The sequence below is a fragment of the Motacilla alba genome, chromosome Z, assembly GCF_015832195.1.
Source record: "Motacilla alba alba isolate MOTALB_02 chromosome Z, Motacilla_alba_V1.0_pri, whole genome shotgun sequence".
NCBI lineage: Eukaryota > Metazoa > Chordata > Aves > Passeriformes > Motacillidae > Motacilla > Motacilla alba.
Window position 1 is genome coordinate 67090171 of NC_052046.1, and position 21889 is coordinate 67112059.

Here is a 21889-nt window from a genome sequence, read left to right on the forward strand (position 1 = left end):
CAGGGTAATTTGCGTTGTGTTAAATTAGAATGTGGACCTGGTAAGTAAGAATTATTTGGCATGGAAATCTATGTTTACATTAGAAAATAATTTGAAACAACAGAAGCAGATCAAATCAGTTAGTGCCATCGTGCTTGTAGTGACATTGTGTGCAGTCTCGGTGCTTTCCGTAGAACCATAAGACAATTCGCTAAAAGGCACCTCTGGAACACTTTCAGTCCAGTCCCTGCTCAATGCCATCTATTTTCGTGTCAGAACAGACATAAAAGGTTAGTCATCCATTCTGACCATAATCAAGATGTGATGGGCTAGGGCATGTTTGGTGCCGTATTTCCAGGGAAGCTCCTGGTTTACTTCCTTCTAAAAGGAAACTGGTCCACACACACTGAGATTGCTCTGCAAAGTAGCACAGTTCTCCCTTGAGTGGGGCTGGCCACAAGTTCAATTTCAGAGCAGCTGCTGCTTCAGACCAAACCACTCCATTGGAAAACATTTTGAAGTTACCTCAGATAGAGTAAAGGCAGCCTAAGCAATGCTGGAATTTTCAAGTTAGTACAGTGTTTACATGTGTGATACAAGTCAGGTATCATCTCAGCGGAATACCAATGTAATTCCCTTTCTTTGTTAAAATCATCTGTCCTACAGATATGAAAGTTTCTGTGCAAGTTACTGAGACTCTTTCAAAGGAGAAGGGGCAGTTACCTACTGCAATCAAAAATTTGAGGTGTTTTGGAAACCTGTGTTCCAGCATCTTTCTTTCCCTATAACTCTTCATGCTGAGTTTATAATGGTTTTAAAGTCCCCCTGCAGAAGACTTTAAGGGCAATTGGTTCTTATACACTCTTGAAGGGACTTCACAGAAAGTGGAATCAGAACTGTGGGGAAGTAGGCACAGTCCAAGAGGGGCTGATCCAATGTACACAAGCCCCAGGAGCCAAGCAAGATGTTTTAAGGAAACATTTTCTTTCTGTCATTGTATCTGGAATTCCCCTTTTATATATTTAGAATGTTCTAGAATTTTGTTTTTCAAAGTGTATCTGAACATTCGTAGCATTTTCTGATTCATGTTACTATTTCAGTGTTAAAGTAAGGGTGATTCTCTTTCTGTTTCTTAGATGTGCAATCATACTTTTTTTAGCCCAGTTACTCAGAAGGTAGTTGTCATAATAGCTTAAAAATAACCATGTCAGAAAAAATTATGGTGAAATTACGTGCAGTTTATGTATGAAATCAGCTACAATGTGACTCATACACTGACCCTGATTTTGTTGTCAACCCTATTTTATTATTTACTTCAGGAGCCACTGGAGGATAAATTTTTGACCACTTGACATCTTTGGCATGACAAGCTTTTCCTAATGTATGTTCCAAAACATTTCATTCTATCTTTTCTCAAAGAAAAAATTCTGAAGAACAGGATGCTTGCTGCTCTATGTGAAACTTACCCATAAAAGGAGAGTATGTGAAGTGTCACATGTGCAGTTCAAAAATAATTAAAATTGTGCATCACTGGTGAAGTTACTGTGGAGAAATTTGTTATCACAGTATCTACCAAAAATTTCTTTTCGTTTGTATCTCTAAAATCCTTCCTTCCTTCCCAACCCCACCCTGAACAGTAAATTTTAATGGCAGGGTCAAATAACATGAATGTCCTGGAGACTCCTATGTGCAGTGGGTGAATAGAGTGAAATTCTTAATAATTCTTAGTAAACATTGCTATACTCAGTCTGTATTGTAATAGGTTCTTAATCCTAATACTACCTGGGTTTTGGCTCTTGAATTCTAGCTCATCTAATCAGTCATAAATACTCATTCAGATATTGTCTCTGGAAAAGACTTCAGGTTGATGTGTTTTGCTGAAGCTTTTTTAGTATTTGTGGGGAAGGAAGAGACTTGGTAGGGAGGTTTGTGTTTATATTTTCTGGTTGGTGTTGTTGGGGTTTTTTTCCCCCTAAGATGAATACTAAAGACTTATTCACAATGACAGTACTGTTGGTTAAGTGAGCTGTGTTTGTAGTAAGAGCTGGGCAAATCCCATTTCACGTTGTTATCCTCATCTCCTTTATTGATAACTGTGTTCCTCAGGCTTCTGTTTTTTTTACTGTATTTTTGATATAATTTCTACATATATATTTTTATTCTACTAGATGTAATTAAACCTTCTTATATGTTCATTTTCTCCTGGCAAGCATTTTTCAGGTTGGATGTCTCTTTGAATCCTTTTCTAAGACTGTCTTCTCTTTCTTCAGATTTTTAACCAAGAACTGAATTTATGTCATTTTTGGAAAAATAATCATTAATACCCTTTTATTTTCTGAATGCCAGCATGTTATATCAGTATAGAAGTGAAAGAAATAGGATTTATAGGAGGAAGTAATATATTTTTTCATCAAAGATGTAGCTGGAGAAAAGATGCCATGCCAGGCAAACACTTTCTTCTTAAGACTCCTGTTTCATACCTTGTCTTGACTTGGATTTATGGAGTGGGCTTAAGCAGAGAGCAGAGGATTCAGTGGATCAAATGGCTCTTACTTTTGGGCAACGTTGTTTAGAGGAACAATAATACAGTTAATAAAATCACAAATACATTGGAGATAATCAAACTCCTTTTCTTCCACAACATACAACTACGCTTTTTTCTTAGTAAATCTCTATAAGTACCCACTTTCTCTGAAAATTTATGGTTGGTGATACAGCCATTTTTGTCTGATTATTGTGTTGGTTTTGCTCCTTATTGATGTGCTTATTTATAATGCATGTGCATGTTTCTCACTGTAGCTATATATTGTACTGTGCATTGCTATGCTACATGTAACATTGCTATGCTACCTTAGAAATTTATAATTAACTCATAATTAACTTGATGTCTTGAAAAAGCACAAATTTGACATTGGCTTAATTATTACAATTTAGATGCTTTTTCAAGCCCATGTGTGACAGGTTCAGATACTCTAATATAATTTTTAATTGTAAGTGCCACAGTGAACTCATCAAATAGGTTTTGTTAGGGTTTTGGGGGTTTATGGTGGCCACAGAAGGAAAAAAAAGACATTTTCCTCTTGTTTTCACACAAAATACTATGCATCTCCTTTCGAGCCTTACCACATATATTTACTAAGGGGTGAACACTAATTTTGTATTTCATTTGAAGAGATATTCAGGTACATGTTAATTTCCAATTTTGCTTAAAACATTACTTTTAATTCATTAGTTGTCCTACCACTGTATAGTTCATACTGTATTTCTTATGGAGGAACTTTGTGTTTGCAAATCAAGAATAATGTTTACATCTCTTATTTATATACAAATACCATCTGTTTTCAGGCAAGCACTGTCATTGTTTTTATGTTTTTATGCTTAATTTCCTTCAAGTTCTTTTTTCATGATGCAGTGACAAAGATGTGTTGCAGAAAGCTATTAAATAAAGACTGCTTTGTCTGCAAGCTCCATCCCTATGTTCCTGTTACGAAACATTCTCATCCTGAAACAGGGCAGCAGTCACTTGACTCTTGGGTTGAGCAAGTAGCACAGAAGACTGCCTTCCTCTGGGTTCTGGACATACAGCTACGTCTCTTTTGTGTTCTTTTTCATGTAATTATGTACGTCTCAACAGTGAATTACTTTCCTTGGTTTGTTTTTATCTGTTTTCATTTGTGTGTACCTGTCTGCTGGCTCTGGTTAAAATAATTTTACCTCAGTATTATGCATAGCATAAAACCTTGGTCTTTCCACTTGCAGCTCATACAATTCATCAAAGGATGAAGGTAGGCCTCTTTATTGTCTTTTGTGAGCTTATCTGAGCTAGAGCAGTTTGAAGTCTGAAATTTAAACCTCTATGTATCACCACTTCTAGGAAGGGTTAATTCCTGAGGCAGGATCTGACTGCAGGGCAGAATCCTTCCTAAAATAGAGAGAAAGTGTACAAGTCCAGCCTCTTCTTGTATTTTAAAATGAAATCACTCTCTGGGAATAACCTCCTTGCACATGCAAGTTTGCTCCAGTAGCAAGAATTTTGCATGAGGAGCAGAGTTCTAGTGCCTGGAAATTAGCAGGTATCGCTGTGTACTTTCTGTCATTACCATCAGTTTTTTAACTACTTCCTCAATCAAAGCTGAACTCCAGTAAATTTCTGATTCCTATTTTCTGCCATTATTTGGAACAGGATAAGATCTTGCCAATCTTCTGGGAAAATCTAGCACCAGATCTGTTCCACAAGCCTAGCATGGGGTATTTATTTAGGCATTAAGCCCCTCCTCCTGTGTCATTATAAAATAATATCTAAATAAACTCTAAGAAGAATTAGAATAGAAGAAATAAAACTGCCAGGAAAGGCTATAACTGAAGTATAAAATACTTCTATTGCTAAGGAAACATCTCATGCTCTCTATCTGCTTTTCTGATCACTTTCATCCAGATCATGATTTCTGTTATGGCACCTGATTCAACATTAACTGTACTAAGTGCAGTCACCTAAGAACAGTGGATAGGTGTAACAGTGGTCTCAGCTGCTCCTGAGACCATGAAAGGGCGAAAATTAGATTGATCCTGGTGTGAAACCCAACAAGATAGATCAACAGAAATTGCCTTAGACTAAGATAAGTCTGGATTTTTAAATTTTTTTAATTTTTTTTTTTAAACAAGAGGCTAGTTATGGGATGTTCAGTAGAACTGAAACAGGAGGGGAAGGAGAAGGATTGAGGAGTAACAAGTGGTAAAAGGGGCATAAAAGTCTCTGATGAAGTCCAGTGCTTGACCACCACAGCTCATTCTAGGTTATTACATCTGATTTCTGTGCAACCCAACCTTTTTGGAATGTGTGAGCCATCAGCCATCTTCAGGTAATACTAGGAAACAAACAGAGTAAGAGGTGTGTGTGATGTGTGTGACAGCTATTGGAGAGAGATACACAATAGTGTATACAACCAGTATAAGAACCAGTACAACTGGCTTCCACTCGCTGGCAAGACCTGTGTTTTCTCTGTGTGCCTGTAAACAGCAAACTGCAAGCTAACAGGTCACAGGCTAGCTCCTGGAAGAAAATGAAGTCTGACCTGATGAACCATTAGGAAGCCTAAGGTCTAGACCTGGATATCAGAAGGGCTTCAAGTCCACACTGAGGTAACAGTGGGTGTTGAGTGTTCTTGAGAATCAAGAACGTCAAGGTCTTAAACTCCAGACCTGCTCAGTTGGAGGGCACAATCAGATTTGGGTTGTCTGTTCTACTTCTGTTTCCCAAGTGCTCTGCTTGTGTAGATTCTTGCAAAAGTGCTGTCTCTGCTCGCATGTAGGGATGGCCATGTGTTTCCATATATGCCTAACAGGAATAATGCTCTTCCTTATTCCTGCATGGTCTTGGAGGGGCAGTCCCATGGCAGGCTTCTATCTATCAGCCTGGAATGAGAGGAGTCACCTCTTGTTGGAGATGATCAAATTTGGCTCTAGCAGACAGGAAAAAATTCCTCCTGTAGATGCAAATGTCCCTGGATTTGGTTACCTGCAACAATCCTAGGTTTCTCATCTGCAGTTTTAGTGTCAACTAAGGATTGGTACAGAAAATATATGGTTATTTTAGAGTCACTGAGGCAACACCCAGTCTTGCGGATATTTTATGGTGCCTCAGAATTTTCATTTCTTCTATAATCAGCCTCCAGGAGCCCCTTTCAGTTAGTGCAGCAGACATGCATTTCCAATGCATTTTCATTAGCAATGACCAAGTGAATTGATAGAAAATTTTCCATTCCCTGAGGTAAAGAGATTAAATCAGATTTACTCTGCTCTCATGAGTTGTCTTTTGCTGGTCACTTCAATAGTTATCAAAAGACCCTAAGCACTCCCGATCTTAGTTCTCAATTAAAGGACTTGAAACCTATTGCAAAAAGAAAAATATGCTTTGATGTGCAAAAATGTAACATAATTGATGGATTTTTTAAGTGTAGACAAAAATGTATATGCAAACAATTCTAATGCTAATATTTATCGGGTTTTTTGCCCCACCAGCATTTCCGGAAAGCCAAATTCTCTGGTATAGCAGAAAATAATCTGTATCCTTGTTTATAGTCTTTTTAAGATTCCCGGAATCTGCCTGTTCAGTACTCACATTTGTGACTGTTATTTCTGGTTGCAATTTACCCATGCTTTCTTAAAACTCTAACGGGTCTGAGCCTGGATTTTTACCTTCAGAGATTACCTGAAGATTGTTCTGCTGAAGATTTTTGTGCAGCTTTGAGGTCTAAGATGTTCTGAATCCCACAGCACAGAGAAGATCTTCCTATCACCTTATTTGATTCCCATACAAAATCTTCTCTGTGATCACCAGCCATTTTCAAAGCTGCTTGAAGTCTTGCTTACTGTTTTCTTTGACAGATGCTTACATTAACCTTGCTCTCTTGGACGCTGAAAAGGAATTATTCAGCTCAGAAGAATTAACCCAATTTATATCAGTCATTAATTGCTGTTTGTTTATTAGAGGTGTAAGACCCATTATCTTTCTTCTTTCCTTCTGAAAATAACTAGGAGTTGTTACAGGCATGCAAAAATCTAGCTCCAGGTATCAACCTCAGAGGAAAGGAAATGAATAATCCATACCTGGAAGACTTTCAAAACTTGTCAGATTTTGATTATTCTTTTTGTATTACAGTGTGCAAGTTTGAATGAATTTAAAGCAAGAACATCTGATTTTCACTTGGTGAGATAACAGCCAGGCAGTCTTTCTTACAAAGCCTGTAAATTAAGTTGAAGCCATTTACTATTTGATGACAATTTAATGAAGTAGATTAGTGTCAGTCTGAAACAAACCCTGAATTTCTCTTCTAAGTTGTGAGCCTTAGGGCAATGTGTGCATAGAGCACTGTGCATATTTCTCGCTCCTTCTTGCTTAGAGACTCCACCTTTCACAAATGGGGAGCCACTGTAGTTAAGGATCCAAACTGTTTGCATTTAGTGAAAAATGTAAGTAATTTTAAAGCTTAGTCATCTGCCCTTACCTGTCACTTATTTTTGTCACAAGTTGTAAACCTGTTATTCACATCATCAGTGATGTTGTACGCTGTTTCTCACCTATGAGCAGCCTAGCACCATATTACAGAATCAGTTTCTCATATAGAAGCAGCATCACATCAAACATACTGATGGATTGTCAGTCTTTGAATAGTACAGAAAGAAACAATTGTTTTTCCTCGTATTTGTCTTTGGAATTCTTTGACTCACATTCTTGATTGCTGTCATTTGCTAGTTTATGATTAAGATATTTTAAAATATTTTCTCCATATGCTTTATGCTTTCAGAGCATAAAGATGCTCTGAAAAGTGTTTTTGCTCCACAGATTAGATTTTTCAGTCCGGAAACATTCTCCTTTGAAGAGTGCTGCCTGTTGGTTTTCTGAATCTGTTAGAGAGAAAGTTGATAAAAGTTGTTTCCTGACACAGCATGAAAGAGAATGAGAATTTTTTTATTTCCAGCAATAATCCAAGTGGTTTGGTATCAGACTATTTTAGTCTCCATCCCTTGATGTAGCAGGCCCAGAATTATACCGGTTTCCAGATTGTATTTGATTGTTCTTACGCACTGAGTCAACATCCACATTTCAGCATGTTAGATTAGGTAGTATGTATGCCAGGGGGGGTTTACTGTAATGATTAAGGGGTTTTTTGGTGACATTGTCACTGCAGAGAAGACTCTGGAGGAGGAGAAAATAGTAAAGATAATGTGATTTGATAAACTGTCTGCCTCAGTTTCCTTTCTTTAGTTTTGTATGGGAAATTTTAGATTACTTGTCTGTGTTGAAATGTTCATTCGTTCTCCATTAGCTAAATTGGTGTCCAATTATCAACTCCTTCAGCTCTACTTTCTTCTCTACAGAATCTTCCATTGATTTCTTCTGTTCAATTATGGAATGATTTCTGAAGAGACTAATTAGCACTTTTCCCCTCTAATTAAGGACCTTAGTTGCTTAATTTAAACTCTTAGCAGAAAACCCTCTGAGTCTCGAAGGCAGAGTGACTTTTCCCATAAGAGGCAGCGGGCAGCACAGGACGTGGAGTGGTGGTGTCAGGGAATAGCGGACACCCAGAGGCTGCAGTGCCTCTGTGGGTTGGTGAAGCAGGAATGGTGAAGCAGGGCAGAGCAGGTGAGGGCAGGGAAGCCATCAACAAGGAGGAAAAGGCGAGGGAGGGGAGGTGATCAAGCTGACCCTCTAAGTGAACCCCTGATCCCTCCAAGAAGTCCATTATTCCCTTATGTCACATTACCTGCTTGTATGTGCTGAAGTCCCTCCCACAGCCCGATTTCCCTGGCATTTTTCCCAGGCTTATGGGCATCTGCCCCACTGGCAAGGGACTGGGCCCACAGCCCAGTCATAGAAGCTTCTCTCCCCTGACCAGCCACCAGGCAAAGCTTCCCCAGGGACCGGGCTACCAGCATGTGTACAGCCCCATAGGAATCCTTCACTCATGCATAACACACAAATAAAAATCAGATTTGTCCCCATCACCCATCCCTGGAAGTGTACAAGGCCATGGATGAGACCCTGAGTAAAGAGATGTGGTAAGTGGCATCCCTGCCTGTGACAGAGGACTTGGAACAAGTTGAGCTTTAAGTTCCTTTCTAACCCAAGCCTTTCAATTATTTCTGTGAGTATCAATAAAATAGCTCATTTCTGATATAAAGGCACTTTTTATAGATGAAGGTATATTACCGTGAGTCTTCTGGGCAGTCAGGACTTGGTGAAGCGAAGGAGAGATCTTGACTCCATTTCAGAAGGCTGGTTTATTATATTATGATATATATTACATTAAAAAAGACCACACTATAACTATACTACAAAGAATAGAGAGAAAAGAATCATCAGAAGGTGAGACAGGAATAGAAAGGAATGAATAACAAAGTTCTGTGACTCCCAGAGAGTCTGAGAGCTGCTGCCTCCTCGATTGGCCACCAAGTAGAAACATCCCACACTGACCAATCGAGAAAGCACCTGCTGCATTCCACAGTAGCAGATAACAAATTGTTTACACTTGAAGCTGAGGCCCTTCAGCTTCTCAGGAGAAGAAAATCCTAGCAAAGGGATTTTCATAAAATATCACAACCACAAAGGTATTCTTGAAACTTGCAAATAGTGATCTAGTATTATATTGGATTATGGTTTGTGTCTCTTTAAAACTGAAAATTTGAAAATATTTACCTTACTTTTGATGACAAGGGAAGATCCTAAATGAGGCTCCATTTATGTTTACTGCACAGTCATTCAAGGGGTTATGTGTCAACACAATTTCCAATTGGATAACTGTATGTGGATGTACTGTAAGATGGTTTAAAAGGCAGTATATGCTTTGATTTGAGCTCATTAAGCCAGCACATCATCATCTGGCATTCATCAGATTCTTGCCAGTACTTAATGTTTGTAAGGCAGCCAGCTCCACTCACACTTTGAGTGATAAATGCTGCCATGGAAATTGAAGAAATGATGTCACTTTTGAGAGAGCAATACTTTAATTAGATGGAGACTGTGGGACTACATCTTCTGATGCGCATCAGCAGGGCACTGCTAAAAGCCATCCGCATGGTGAAGGTGTGCACAGAGTAAATATTCTTCCCATTACATTGTTTGTGTGCAAACTCCTCTCATCTCTATTTCCAGACAGTCCTGTTTAAATTCTGGATCACTAGACTTGAGGGAAAAGATATACTCCAACCCTTGCATGATTGTGATGCGCCTAGGGGAGAGTGTGATTTGGAGAATCCCTTCTCAGTCGTCTGTGAAAGCACTGTCTTCACCATGCTTGCAAATACTTTTTCCCTTGGTCTCCTGGCAGCTTTTGACACCTTCTGTATGCTCCATTCCCATTGCTGTTACACAGATTCAGGGAATGACTGCACTTTTTCTGCTGGTGCAGCCATCCAGAACCGACTGTCATTCCAGATGTGGGAATACAAGATTCAATATAAAATCTCCACCTAAGTCTTAGTTCCAAATTGGATAATGCATAAGGACAATGTTCCTGCTGGTGATATCATATTTAGACACAGTGAGAGCAAAAATGAGCCATGTTGAATCAGTTCTGGATCTAGCACTTGCCAGTCCTTCAAGGCTGTGCTTATCTGCAATATTTTGTTTTAAATAGTATAAAAGGATGAATAGGTTGTTTTTCTGATTCATGTGTGATTTGTAAGATGTTTTAGAAGACCTCATTTTAACTTCTCAGATGCAAGCAGTCAACTTACTTTACATGGGAAAAGAAAAGGTGAAAGATGAGAAAATAAATGTCAATTAAATATTTTTACTGACTTTAGCACTTCTATGGCAACAGAGTGAACAGTGTTGCTTTTGGGCTGAAAAAAGGCACTCTTCTGTGAAAGAACATGTATCTGCACATTTTCCCTGTGTATAGAGCATGTATTTAGGCACTTGAATGGAAGACTTTTTTATTGAGCTGTGCATAGAGCAAGCTTGCTCATACTGTAATTAGAATAGAAGAAAATCGTGGCAATGAAGTCTACCAATGATACTGAACTTTTCAAGGTAGTGAAAAAAAAATCAAGGCTAAATTGAGGAGTTGGAAGACTCAATACTGATTTAAGATGTCATGAGATGACAAATGGAATTCAATAGAAATAAATGCAATGAGACACTTGGAGGACCAATCCTTTACAATTATCCACTGTTATCATTTGGGGGTCATAGTAGATTATTAAAAATACTTAGCCTCAATGCTTAGTCGATACCAAAGAGCCAGAGTGTTATTTATTACTAAGGAAAGCACCTAGAATAAAACAGAAATTATCATCTTTCATTGATTCAGGCCTGGAATATTTTCAGTTTCTTCACTGTCAGCTGTATTTCAGGCTGCTGTAGAAATATAAATAAATATGCATACATGCAAACACACCCCAAGACAGAAATTATTGTTATGGTTTTCTGTTGTAAGCTGAAAAATAATCTTCCCCTTTGCTTTAAGTGTCTCCCATTTGTTTTTTATTTCCATGTTTCCAGCATATTATAAAATGCAAATGTAATGTATCAGTGCTTAAGATACTTTATTTTCAATAAACTTTCTGCAAAGTTTTTGCTAAATATCACCAACAAACAGGGATTTATCTGATTAAGTATGCAAGGGAAAAATAAGAGCAGAAGAAGTTTTCACTTCCATTTCTACTCTTATCTTCGCTGACATTCTAAAATAGAAATTGCCTGTTTAAAGTTCTTTTGTTTTCTTTTCTTTGCTTCTCTGGAGCTTTAGCTGGTTGTAGTGAATATGTAAGATTTGGTCATCTCAGGTTGGCAAGGCAGCTTCTGCAGCCAAGTAAAAACAATGCAAATACAAAACTTTGGAAAGTACAAAATTTGTAAAATACTGTTATAAAATACCTTTGGTTCCAGCTGGCATGACATTGAAATAAAATTTCTGGAAGAAATCTTTTGCAATGCAGACCAAGACAAAGATGCTAGCTGCTATTTCTTCCAGCAATAGTTTGAGAGAAGTAGATTTAAAATAGAAAGAGGGATTTTGGATTCAAGTTGGAGAAAGCAAGAAATACAGGTCATAAAATAATGTGGAAAAGGAGGCCTGCAAAAGGCTGTCTGCGTCTCCATTTACAAAGGGATACTGAATAAATAGGAGCAACTTGTTAAAGTAGTAACTAATTTCTTTTTTCCAAACTGTATTGTTCAAACATCAAGGTCTAACACAGAAGCACAAGGAATTTTGTAAAATTAGGTGTCATCATAATTTTGAAAGATTATAGTTTATAAAAACAGCAAGTATATCTATCAATAAAAGAAAATTAGTGGATGACCAAAATTTTCCAAAAGTAATTGACTGGGCAGTCTAGAAATTAAAATTTTCTATGTAATTATTGAAATCATATATAAAGTAAGTGGGTTTCAAAATTTAGACATGATAGTATGTTAACTTTGATCATTCTTTTGTATTTTGCAGAATGAAGAGAAGGCACCAGTCAGTTTTCCATCCCTTCTTAGCCATATGACTTCTCTCTTCTTAAATCATCCTGTAATTCCAATGACAACAAATGCAGATTCAGGTGTCCCAGAGCTGATAAGTACTTTTTCTCCACTGATGTCGTCCATGCCTTGTGACATGCATATAGTCAATCTGAGGACAATCCAAGCAAAGGTAAGGTCATACCACTGTTTTTTGCAAACATATGATGTAGCTTATTGATATACTAAAAGAATCTATTCTTGTAAAGTATTTTGTGAGTGGGTTTATATGATATGATAAACTCCAGCGTGATTATGAGCTTTTCTTAATTCTGCAAGAACTGGAGACTTGTGTCTGTTTGAGTAAGAAGAAACGAAGGGATTGTGTTTTTTCACAACATAATAGTATGCATAATACAAGATTCTGTCTCTGGAGGGGATACCTTGCAATAAGTTCCCAAAGTTTAGGAGAGAACCATTCATATACCTCAGCCTTTTCTATACTGGAAAAATTTAAGGTCATTAGAGTTTGTTCTGAGTATGGTTTTAGTAAAGAATATAGTTTTATACCCAAATTTTATTGTCAAAATGTTTTTAAGCTTAGTTACATGATCTGATTTGGTTAGTCTAACAGCATCTCATGACTGGTTCCTGTGAAAATATTCTCTGGTAAGGAAACCAAAACCAAACCAAACCAACAAAACCCAAACAGCTAGCCAACACCAAAAAAACCAAACCAACAAACAAAATACCAACAAAAAATTCAAACAAAAAAAAAGGCTCTTCTGTACTTAGTGTTTTTCTCCTTCAAAGGAAAGAGAGGTATGTAACCACCAGAATTTAATTTTCCCTTCGATTAACCGAAGGACTGGATCTCATTTGGCATTATTTTCCTGCCAACTGTTCTATAAATTCTTTTCTGTTTTTCAGCTCCTTTAAAAATGTGATTATGTTAACTTTATGTTTTATTGCAGTGCTGTTCACCAGTGCTGCTAGCACAGTGCAATCCCTTTTTAATTCTGGCATACTTAAATACAAGCTATTTATCCCTTTTCCTCTTGATGTTTTCCTCTTGAGTTTCCATGATAGGTGGGCTTGTCTGTATTAACATGAGATTATATTCTGTTTAATCTGATCTTCATGCTGTTTTAATCTGTATTTTAAAACTTAATGTTTGCTTTCTCATACTTTCTGTGTAAGTAGTTCAATTTTGTGTGAGGCCCTTCAGCTGTGACTGATTCCTAGTCTGAATTTCAAAGTGGAAGATTTCTTGATTTTATGAGTCTTGTGCCTTTGAAAAATTAGGAAGACCCTGATACTAAATTAAATGTTCACATGAAGTGAATATTTCAGACTTCGCTGTGTATATTTTCATTTACTTCAACCAGCTCAGCATCACAGGTTTACTTCAACATGCCAAGTTCGGGGGCAGACCTTCATGAACATCTTCCCTCTGTTTTTGAGGTGTAAATCTATCCCCTTGTTTGGATGATCTGTGTATGAAAGCTGTAAATAGACAGGCTTGCTCAGTGTCTTCTTTTTGAATTCAGTGTTACTACTTCTAAGTGAATTCTATGGTTTTATCTAGGCTATTCAGGCCCCACTGTCCCAACTGATATAGGACTGTTTGAGGCTGTGATCTCTTCTCTGTCCACAGCTGTATGTTTCATTGATTACTGATTGACGGCCATTGAGCTTGCAGCATTAATGTGTCCACTTCAAAGTGAGAGCTTGCAGCAGTCATAGGATAGGAACGCTGTCATTAGAGATACAGAATGTTCTTCCCCACAGCAAAAATGGTGCTATGCCTTGCAAATAAATCTGTAAATCTCTCCTCATTTTCTGCTTCCTTTCTCTTGCTTCCAAGAATTTGAATGACAAGTGACATAATTCTAGCTAATTGACACAATGATTTTTTTTTTCAGAAATGTATGCCTCTCCATTGCTTAAACTGTTGACGCTGATTTTCCATAATCCATTACAATTACAGAGAAGAGGGTACCAAATTAAAATAATAGTTAAGATTTAAGGTAGAAATCAGAAAGAATATTGCTTTTATTGTAAGACATCTAATCTTGTCATGGAAGAGTCCAATCCATTAGGATTACAACATTGAAAGATTTTTTTCTTAACAGAACTCCAGCTTTTCAGAAGACAGATATTTTACCTTATGTAAATAAACTGGGATTCAAGATCTAGAACCCAATAGATTTGAGGAGATTGTTGCAGTTTTTCATGCAGTTAGCATGGTCATGTTTAGAAGGTGTATTTGGTATAAATTAGGTTCATCCTTGCTCAGACATTCATAAACCTCAAACATATTTAATATAATTTACCTAGAGATAAGGACAGGTAGGTTAAAGTAGATCTGGAGGCTGTGACAACTTAATCTTTCCCCTGCTTTTATAGCAGGTTAGAACAGCTTTATTTTTTTACACAGGTAAAAAAAATATGTGCGTGGTAGAAGGTGGAGTGCTAAATCATAGATATTTATACTGACCAAAACACTTCTACTCAAGGTATCATTAATTGTGGGTTACCTTTTTGTTTAAAATCTTTTGAATCTTAATAAGGATAATATTTAATTCTAAAAAATTGTGAGATGAAATATTCATGCCATCATTTGAAATGCATGCATGCATTTTTTATGCAGATTACTAGAAGATAATTTAAGTGAATTAGAGGAAGTGTTGATACCCATTACTGGCTTGTCATTTCTAACATTAATTTACCCCATAGGAAGTCAGGCTTTTTCAGTATGAATTTTAATGTTTCACTAATCTGATGTTTAAGCAGACAGTATTATTTTGTGTGCATAAAAATATCTACTTTTAAGTGCAACACTGTCATTTCAGTGACAATGAAAATTAAGTCAGCTGTTTCATTGTAGTAGGGGGAAAATACCACAGCTATTACCTCACTTCATGTAGAAAGTGGTACTGCTGTTTCAGTAAACAGGGTAAGAATTTCTTTAGCCATCAATGTTAATAAATACTGGAAACCTTTTCATATGCTGAATGTAGGCACTATTCATAAAGTAGAAAGTTGATTTTAGGTGGTTATAAGCTACTGTTCACAAAATCTTTTCAAGCAGAGTTTTATTTGTGATTTGTAAACTATGCAAAGTTTCTAATTATTAGTATTTTACTAAAAGATGTCTAATTTCAACTCCAAATACTATTGAATAAATTTTTACTATTTTAAGTGAGGAGCCTAAACCCACAAAGTTTGTAATTTTTTTTATTATATAAATGAGTACTTTATACTATGAATTTATTGTACTTTGATTTTTTGTCATGCTGCATTCCAAAGAAACTGGTACGAGCTGATCCATGATCAACTTTATGAAAAGAAATTTGGATCTGTTAGATTAAGACCTCTTGTTTGGTACACCTTTAGGAGCTAATGCATCACAGAATGCCTATTGCTTGTTGGCATTGATTTCTCCAAGCAATAGATACATTCTGAGGAACCCAAAATGAACTTAACTCATGGCAGATGCTTTTGTGAAAAACCACCACTATAATAACAAGTAAACCAGAAATAAATAAGAGAAAAATAGCCTGAAGAAATGGCATGGCTTTGGAACCATCTTTTTTATGCTCTTATTATATGTCTAATAAGATCAAGAGCAGAAGAATGTAAAACAGCAATAATTAAAGAAATAAATAAAGTAATGTATGGTATTAAATGACTACAGTGAGTGTAGAGGTGCAGCCACAAAAAGATATTGAGGGGCTGGAACATGTACAGGGGAGGGTAATGGAGCTAGAGAAGGATCGGGAGCGCAAATCCAGTGAGGAGCAGCTTACTCCTTAATGTCTCTTGAGACTCAAAAGCACTGAATATGTTAGAGGTAAACATATTTATTTCATAAGTGTATCTCAGTGTACATTTTTCTGTACACCTTAAGCTGAGTTAGAGAGCCTTTTTGCTATGTGAAAGTTTGTTCAATGTAATGCCATTAAAAATGTAAAACTGAGTATTCCAGTTAACATATGATTTCTAGTTTGTTCTGTTTTGCCATATAATTTTTGTGGGGAACCATTTAATATAGGTATGATAGCTACACTTCTGTCCTGAGTCATAAGAACATGTGCATCTGTTGACCTTTAAATTCAATGACTTGTATTTATATTCTGTAGTACATTATATGTTTCAATTCTTTGCCATTTACTTCTTTCTGTGTTTAACCTTATAAAATTATTTAAAAAGACATGACAGTTCAATCTAGGCTGAAAATTTTTTATGGTGTAAATGTCTCTATCCGCTGTATGATAAGGATAATTTTTTTGGCATCCTAAAATGTCTTCCTGACTGATACTTTGTGATTAATCTTGTATAGTGTTTGTTTGTAGGTAGATACCAAACCATCTGATGAAGCTGCTCTGATTCTTCACAGAAAGGGATTTGATTGTAAATTTTCAAACAGAGACACGGGTCTGCTCTGTTCTACCACTCAGGGAAAGGTATGGTTATTAATCTGTAGGAATTTTAAAATAAAATTTTAAAATAGGTTTGGGATTTTCTTTTGGGTGGAAGAGTAAATATCATTTTATTTGGAAACAAGAATAGTTCAAATCCAAATATTTCTAGTAATTTTGAATATACTAATTAAATTACATTGAAATGTAGTGAGTGACTACTGTCTAAAAAGATCTAAATTATTGTACAGTATTTAATCTATGACATTTAAAAATATTCAAAATTATTTGGCATGAGAATTTCTGATTCCTGCAAGAAGCTGTACAATTTTAAGGTATTTACTGCTTTTTCTAAATATAGTTTGTTTTTTTTTGTCTTGTTTTGGTTTGTTTTTTTTCCCTACAGATAAAGGTGCATAAACTCTTTAGCAAATTCAGAGTGGAAAGTCTTACACCCACATCTTTATCTTTGATGCATTCACCTCCAGATGCCAGAAATATAAGTGAAATAAATATGAGTTCTATGGAGATAAATACGTTCCGGATTCGGCTGAGATGAAATCCTGCTTTAATACTCAGATAAAGAAGAATCTGCAATTGTATCTCCTCTGAGTTTCATGTGCAATAAGAGGCACATTAATGTTATTCCAGCTTCTGGATACTGTGAGCAAAAGATGCATTCTATAAATTTTTTTTTGACCAACACAATGAAAAGCCATGTTGCGAGCCACTTTTTTTTTGTTCTGATTTTTTCCCCCATAAAATAGCAACATCATTATCAATTAATACAACAAGTGAAGAAATTTCTATGGATGTTAACCTCTCAACAGATTAAATCTCAGGTTAAATGCAATTAATGATGTTTCTGGTGTTTTAATTTTCATAAACAGGGGATTATATTTTAAACAGTCTTCTTTTCCTGATTCTTGATGAATTTATGTGCGAATAACTCAGTGTAAAAAGTCCTGATGCAGCTTGGAAATAAAATGGAATAAAATGTTCCTGTGTAGTAGCTAATGTCCAAATATTTGCAATCCTTTATATAAATGACAATAATCTCAATTTATTCCACAATTAATTTCAGTTTATTCAACACAAAGGGGATTATTAATTGTGGTAAAATGAAAGCCTGCAGTACTTGTGATAAGTGATGGTAGATTTTAATACTTCTACCATTCACCTGAGTTATGTAAATAGAGAAACCTGAACCTACAAAGTAATTTTGCAATGGAATTGTTTAATAAAACTCCCATTTTGTTACTTGACACACTGGGATATGTGCAATTATTCCATTACCATGATGAGAAATGTCCATAATTATCATGAATACAAGATTTTTTATAAAACTCATTTAGATACCAGTGTTCTCTGAAATGAGTTTTCTATTTCAATATTACCATATCAAAATAAATGTGCCTTATTTTTGATATGTCTTGTTACAGTTTTGGTGTCTATGTTAATGTTTTCGGGGAAAAGGTAGTTTATATAATACTTAAACTGTGTATCTCCTATTTGACAATGCTGGCCACACTGATCTATGTACTCCTGCACCAAGTTTATGCTACCTTATTCTGAACATTTTGACTATTTGAATGTATTAATATGATGTTATAACATTAAACACCGACAAGAAAAGAATAACTGTAGAAGCTAAATTCAGCTGCTTTCAAGAAAATTGCAACTTGATGCAAAGAGTTGATAGTAAGCAAGATATAATTTGCAAACCCATAAAAACGTGCTTGCATGTCACAGACTGTGGTGATCTGTTAATTCCAAATCATGTGCCTATATTTTAAACAACATTTTACAGACTTACAACCTCACTTACATTGCCAGTGTTCATGTTACTGAAGAATGGAGACTTTGCTTTTTCCCATATTAATTCATATTTAGTACTTAAGCCATCCAAGTGTGGAAAGCATTTCCCTAAGTAGGGCTGCTGTTTACAGTTAATATATATAAACATTCACTTGAGTGTGATCCCATTTTATAGTTGTCATTTATTTTCATAGCTCATTCTTCTGTCTCTCGCTTGTGCTCTACTTTTCCATACCCTGTTGCTTATCCTCAATACTAATGCATGAAAAGTCATCATAACTGGTAAAAAGATGTGCTAGCTCTAATATTGCCTCCTGTATTTAATTTCATCATTGTTGTTCAACAATTATATCAAAATCAAAGTCTCTCAAATTATTTCATGTAGCTACAAGCTATCTAAAAATAAAATGAAAGTCATACTTAGATTTTATGCATTGTCACAGGTTGGATCTCTGTTGAGATTGTATAGATTTTCTTAATTCAGTCTACTGTGTGTTTTGTAATAATGGGAATACTTTAGTAGGATCTGGTGAAAGTTACATCAAGAATATGGGAATCACTGACCACAAATGGAAGAATCAGATAAATCCAATAAATGGATGTTTTCATGCAATAAACATGTACTGTAACTTCTTTAAAAAAGTATTTGAAAATGCTGGTTATTGTTGGAACTCAAAGCTTGGTAGACTTGCCAGCAGAAATTTCTCATAATACTTACTTTGTTGCTTCTTTGGAATTAAAATGTATAAGATACTTTTATGTGTTCTGTGCAGGAAAACATTCAAAATATTGTTTCAGTTTTACTAGGCAGAAAAGGAAAATTTTGATGCAATAAAATTTTAAAGTATTTTGCCTCTTGGAATTGCTTTGAAAGATTCTTCATATACCATTGGTTCTTTTATCATCAGCTGTACAATCATGGTGCCTGAATCTTCCTTAACCAGCAGATGTAATCCTTGTTCCTTTGCTTTTTTTGTGTAATGACAGCTTTCAATTCAAGATCCTTTCCTAAAATTCTTTACTAAATCAAAACTCCAGTCAGTCTCAAAAAGAATTTTGCTTGAATTGGTTCAGAATGTTGCTGTCAATGAGGTTGTGTTTTCCTCGGTTTGGGTTTTTGTTGGATTTTTTGTTTTGCACAATCTTAATGAATTCTTATCCTGTTTCTTTGTGAATTGGCCATATAATTCAATTTTATTATTTTGGGGTTTTTTTTCTGTTTTTATAGCTGCTGGGTTTGTAGCTATTGGTTAAGAGAAGCAAGCATCTTTACCTTGCCAGTATGATTTTAAGTACAATGCCGTGTAAGAAATGGTTTAAAACCTTGTAATTGCTTTCCATACAAGAGTTGTACTTGTTCTGATTTTATGGTTTGGGGCTTTTTTACATTCCTTTATCTTAATTTTCTTTGGTTTACTTGCTTATATTGTCTGAAACAAACTGATTTCAGCTGAAGGTTTTTGATATTTTCTCTTGGAAGGTTTTATATCTTATGGGGATATGTAAAATAAGATCTCTAATAAAAGTAATGTTATTGTGAGATGTGGTCAGCGTCATTAATGCCTTGGCTTTAACAAATTTAAGTTTTTTTTTATTTTAAATGAGAGAAACAAGAAACATAACTTCTTTGAAAAGGTTCATATGTCAGTATCTGTTGGGAATGACAGTTGTCTGCAGTGAGATCAAAGGTGCAATCTATTTCACAGCTGCCAAAGAGAAGAGGATAGATGCTAGCTTCAGAGATGTAAACATGTGAGATTGCACAGAGTGGGAAGGAAATAGGCAGCTCTTTTGCAAAGGAAGCCGTGCACTAACTTAATAGAAAATATTAGAAGGTTTAAAATTCTAGATTTTTTTTTACTTGAATTAATGCTTATCTTTGAAGCATTGGGGAGCAATGAAATGGAAGCTGTTCTTGTAAATTAACAAACACACCATTAGAACATAGCAAGTCAAAATAACAGTTCAACTATAATTAGACTGAACACTTTTTTAAAAAATTCTATAATGCTGATACTATGTTCTGTAATTGCACAGGGCAAGTTACACAGGCTTAGATGTTTTACAGATTTGCTTCCCAAAGTGGTGGTGGAGCTTGAATATAATGACTTGCAAAGACAATAAAGTATTAAATTCAGTCAGTGCCTGAGGCTATTTGATGTTTGTCTGGATAGTCTTAACTACAAATATAAAAGCATGTACACACAAAGTAAATCCCCATAATTTTAAAGCTGATGTTTCAAGATAAAACCTGAAAGGCAACAATGGGTATGGGTCTAATTTAAAGCAGCCCTTCACCATTTTAAGGTCATTCTATTTTGGAATCAATTAATATCAGCATGTCCATGTGGAGAGAACGTATTCCATTAATTCTAGTGATCAATAATGTATTCTTTTACTATATGAAATTATACTATGTTTGATATATGCCTGTGCATTGTGTTTTAAAAAACATGCAGGGTCTCTCTATACATCTTTACTGATAGTGACACTTTTGCTCAGATTAAGTGGGTTATTTGTCTCATGATGGGGTATATATATCTGTGGTAAAATACAAAACATAGATTCAGTCATTGACTGTTGTTATTTTAGGATAACTATTCTGTCATAATATAACAAATTTCACAAATCAGCCAAAGCCATTAATTGAGTTTTCTAAAAGAGGGAACATATAAAAATAATATATTGTCTAGAAAAAGCTCAGGTGAATGGAGAATTATTAGGATTTTTCAGACAGTTCTGTTACTGACAAAAATTTGTCTGTCTCCAATTTCTCTGTAAATTAAAATATTAAGTTTTGGACCTGTCAGTCTTTCAATACATGTATTTTAGGAACTAATAAATATTTAAAGTCTGTATTGCATCACCTAATCTTTGTACGCCAGAATTTTTGTGGAGCATCAGTAGTGCATGATTTCCATTACTCCCCTTCCTTTAGGTAAATAATTTAATAGCACTAAGAGTAGTAAGGAAATAATTAATTTTTTTAAAATATCCATATTTGTAGAAAATTGTGCTATTTGGACTGCAAAGGCAAAGACATTTTTAATTACACATTTCAGAGCTTCAAGTTTTTGATATAGCACATTCTTTGTCATATGCAGTGCCTGTTAATGTGATGCCCAGTCTACAAAAATCATTCATATTATGAGTATCAGTAGACTGGAGACTTTGGTCACAGTTTTACCTCTACCATTGGCACTCCTTCTGCATCAGAGGCATCCATCATACAGGAAAGCAAAGGAACAATGTCTTTGTTACTTTCAAATCATGACCTGCAAAGTCTCATGGTCTCCCCAGATAGCTGGTCTATTTTTATTTCTATCTTAACTTACTCCTTTTGTCTTTTCTCCATTCTTGGCAGGGCAGGTAAAGGTATGGGCATTTGTAGGCTCTGGCATCCACACAGCCTTCCAGCTCTGCCCATTGCACATGATGGAACTTTCTGGAGCTGGTCTATCTGCAGTGTCAGCCAGAGCATGGGGTGTGATAGATTCTTCAAGAATTATATGTTTTAAGTCTACATCAATGATCATGCAAATACTGTGCATTCTCTACTTAACAGAACTGCCTCGCATCACTGGCCTGCTCCTCAGAAATACACATCTCTGATTCTCAAATCCACTTGAGCAAGCTTCAGTGCCATTCTCCCTTTTTCTCTTCTTCAATTTCATGATATAAACCACTTCATTTCAGGACCTTTTGGTCATCC

At 35.7% G+C, this 21889-nt stretch overlaps 1 protein-coding gene across 2 annotated transcripts in view; it reads left to right on the forward strand.

Moving 5' to 3' along the window:
- MAN2A1 (mannosidase alpha class 2A member 1) overlaps positions 1–19717 on the forward strand; it is a 106025-nt gene extending 86308 nt beyond the window's left edge. The window contains exons 20-22 of one of the 2 annotated variants that reach the window (XM_038123341.1): positions 11934–12128; positions 16294–16404; positions 16766–19717. In XM_038123341.1, coding sequence (XP_037979269.1) covers positions 11934–12128; positions 16294–16404; positions 16766–16918 — 459 coding nt within the window. In that variant the 3' untranslated portion in view covers positions 16919–19717. The remainder of the gene's footprint in view (positions 1–11933; positions 12129–16293; positions 16405–16765) is intronic. The other variant, XM_038123342.1, reaches the window with a different exon arrangement.
- The last annotated feature ends 2172 nt before the right edge of the window (positions 19718–21889 follow it).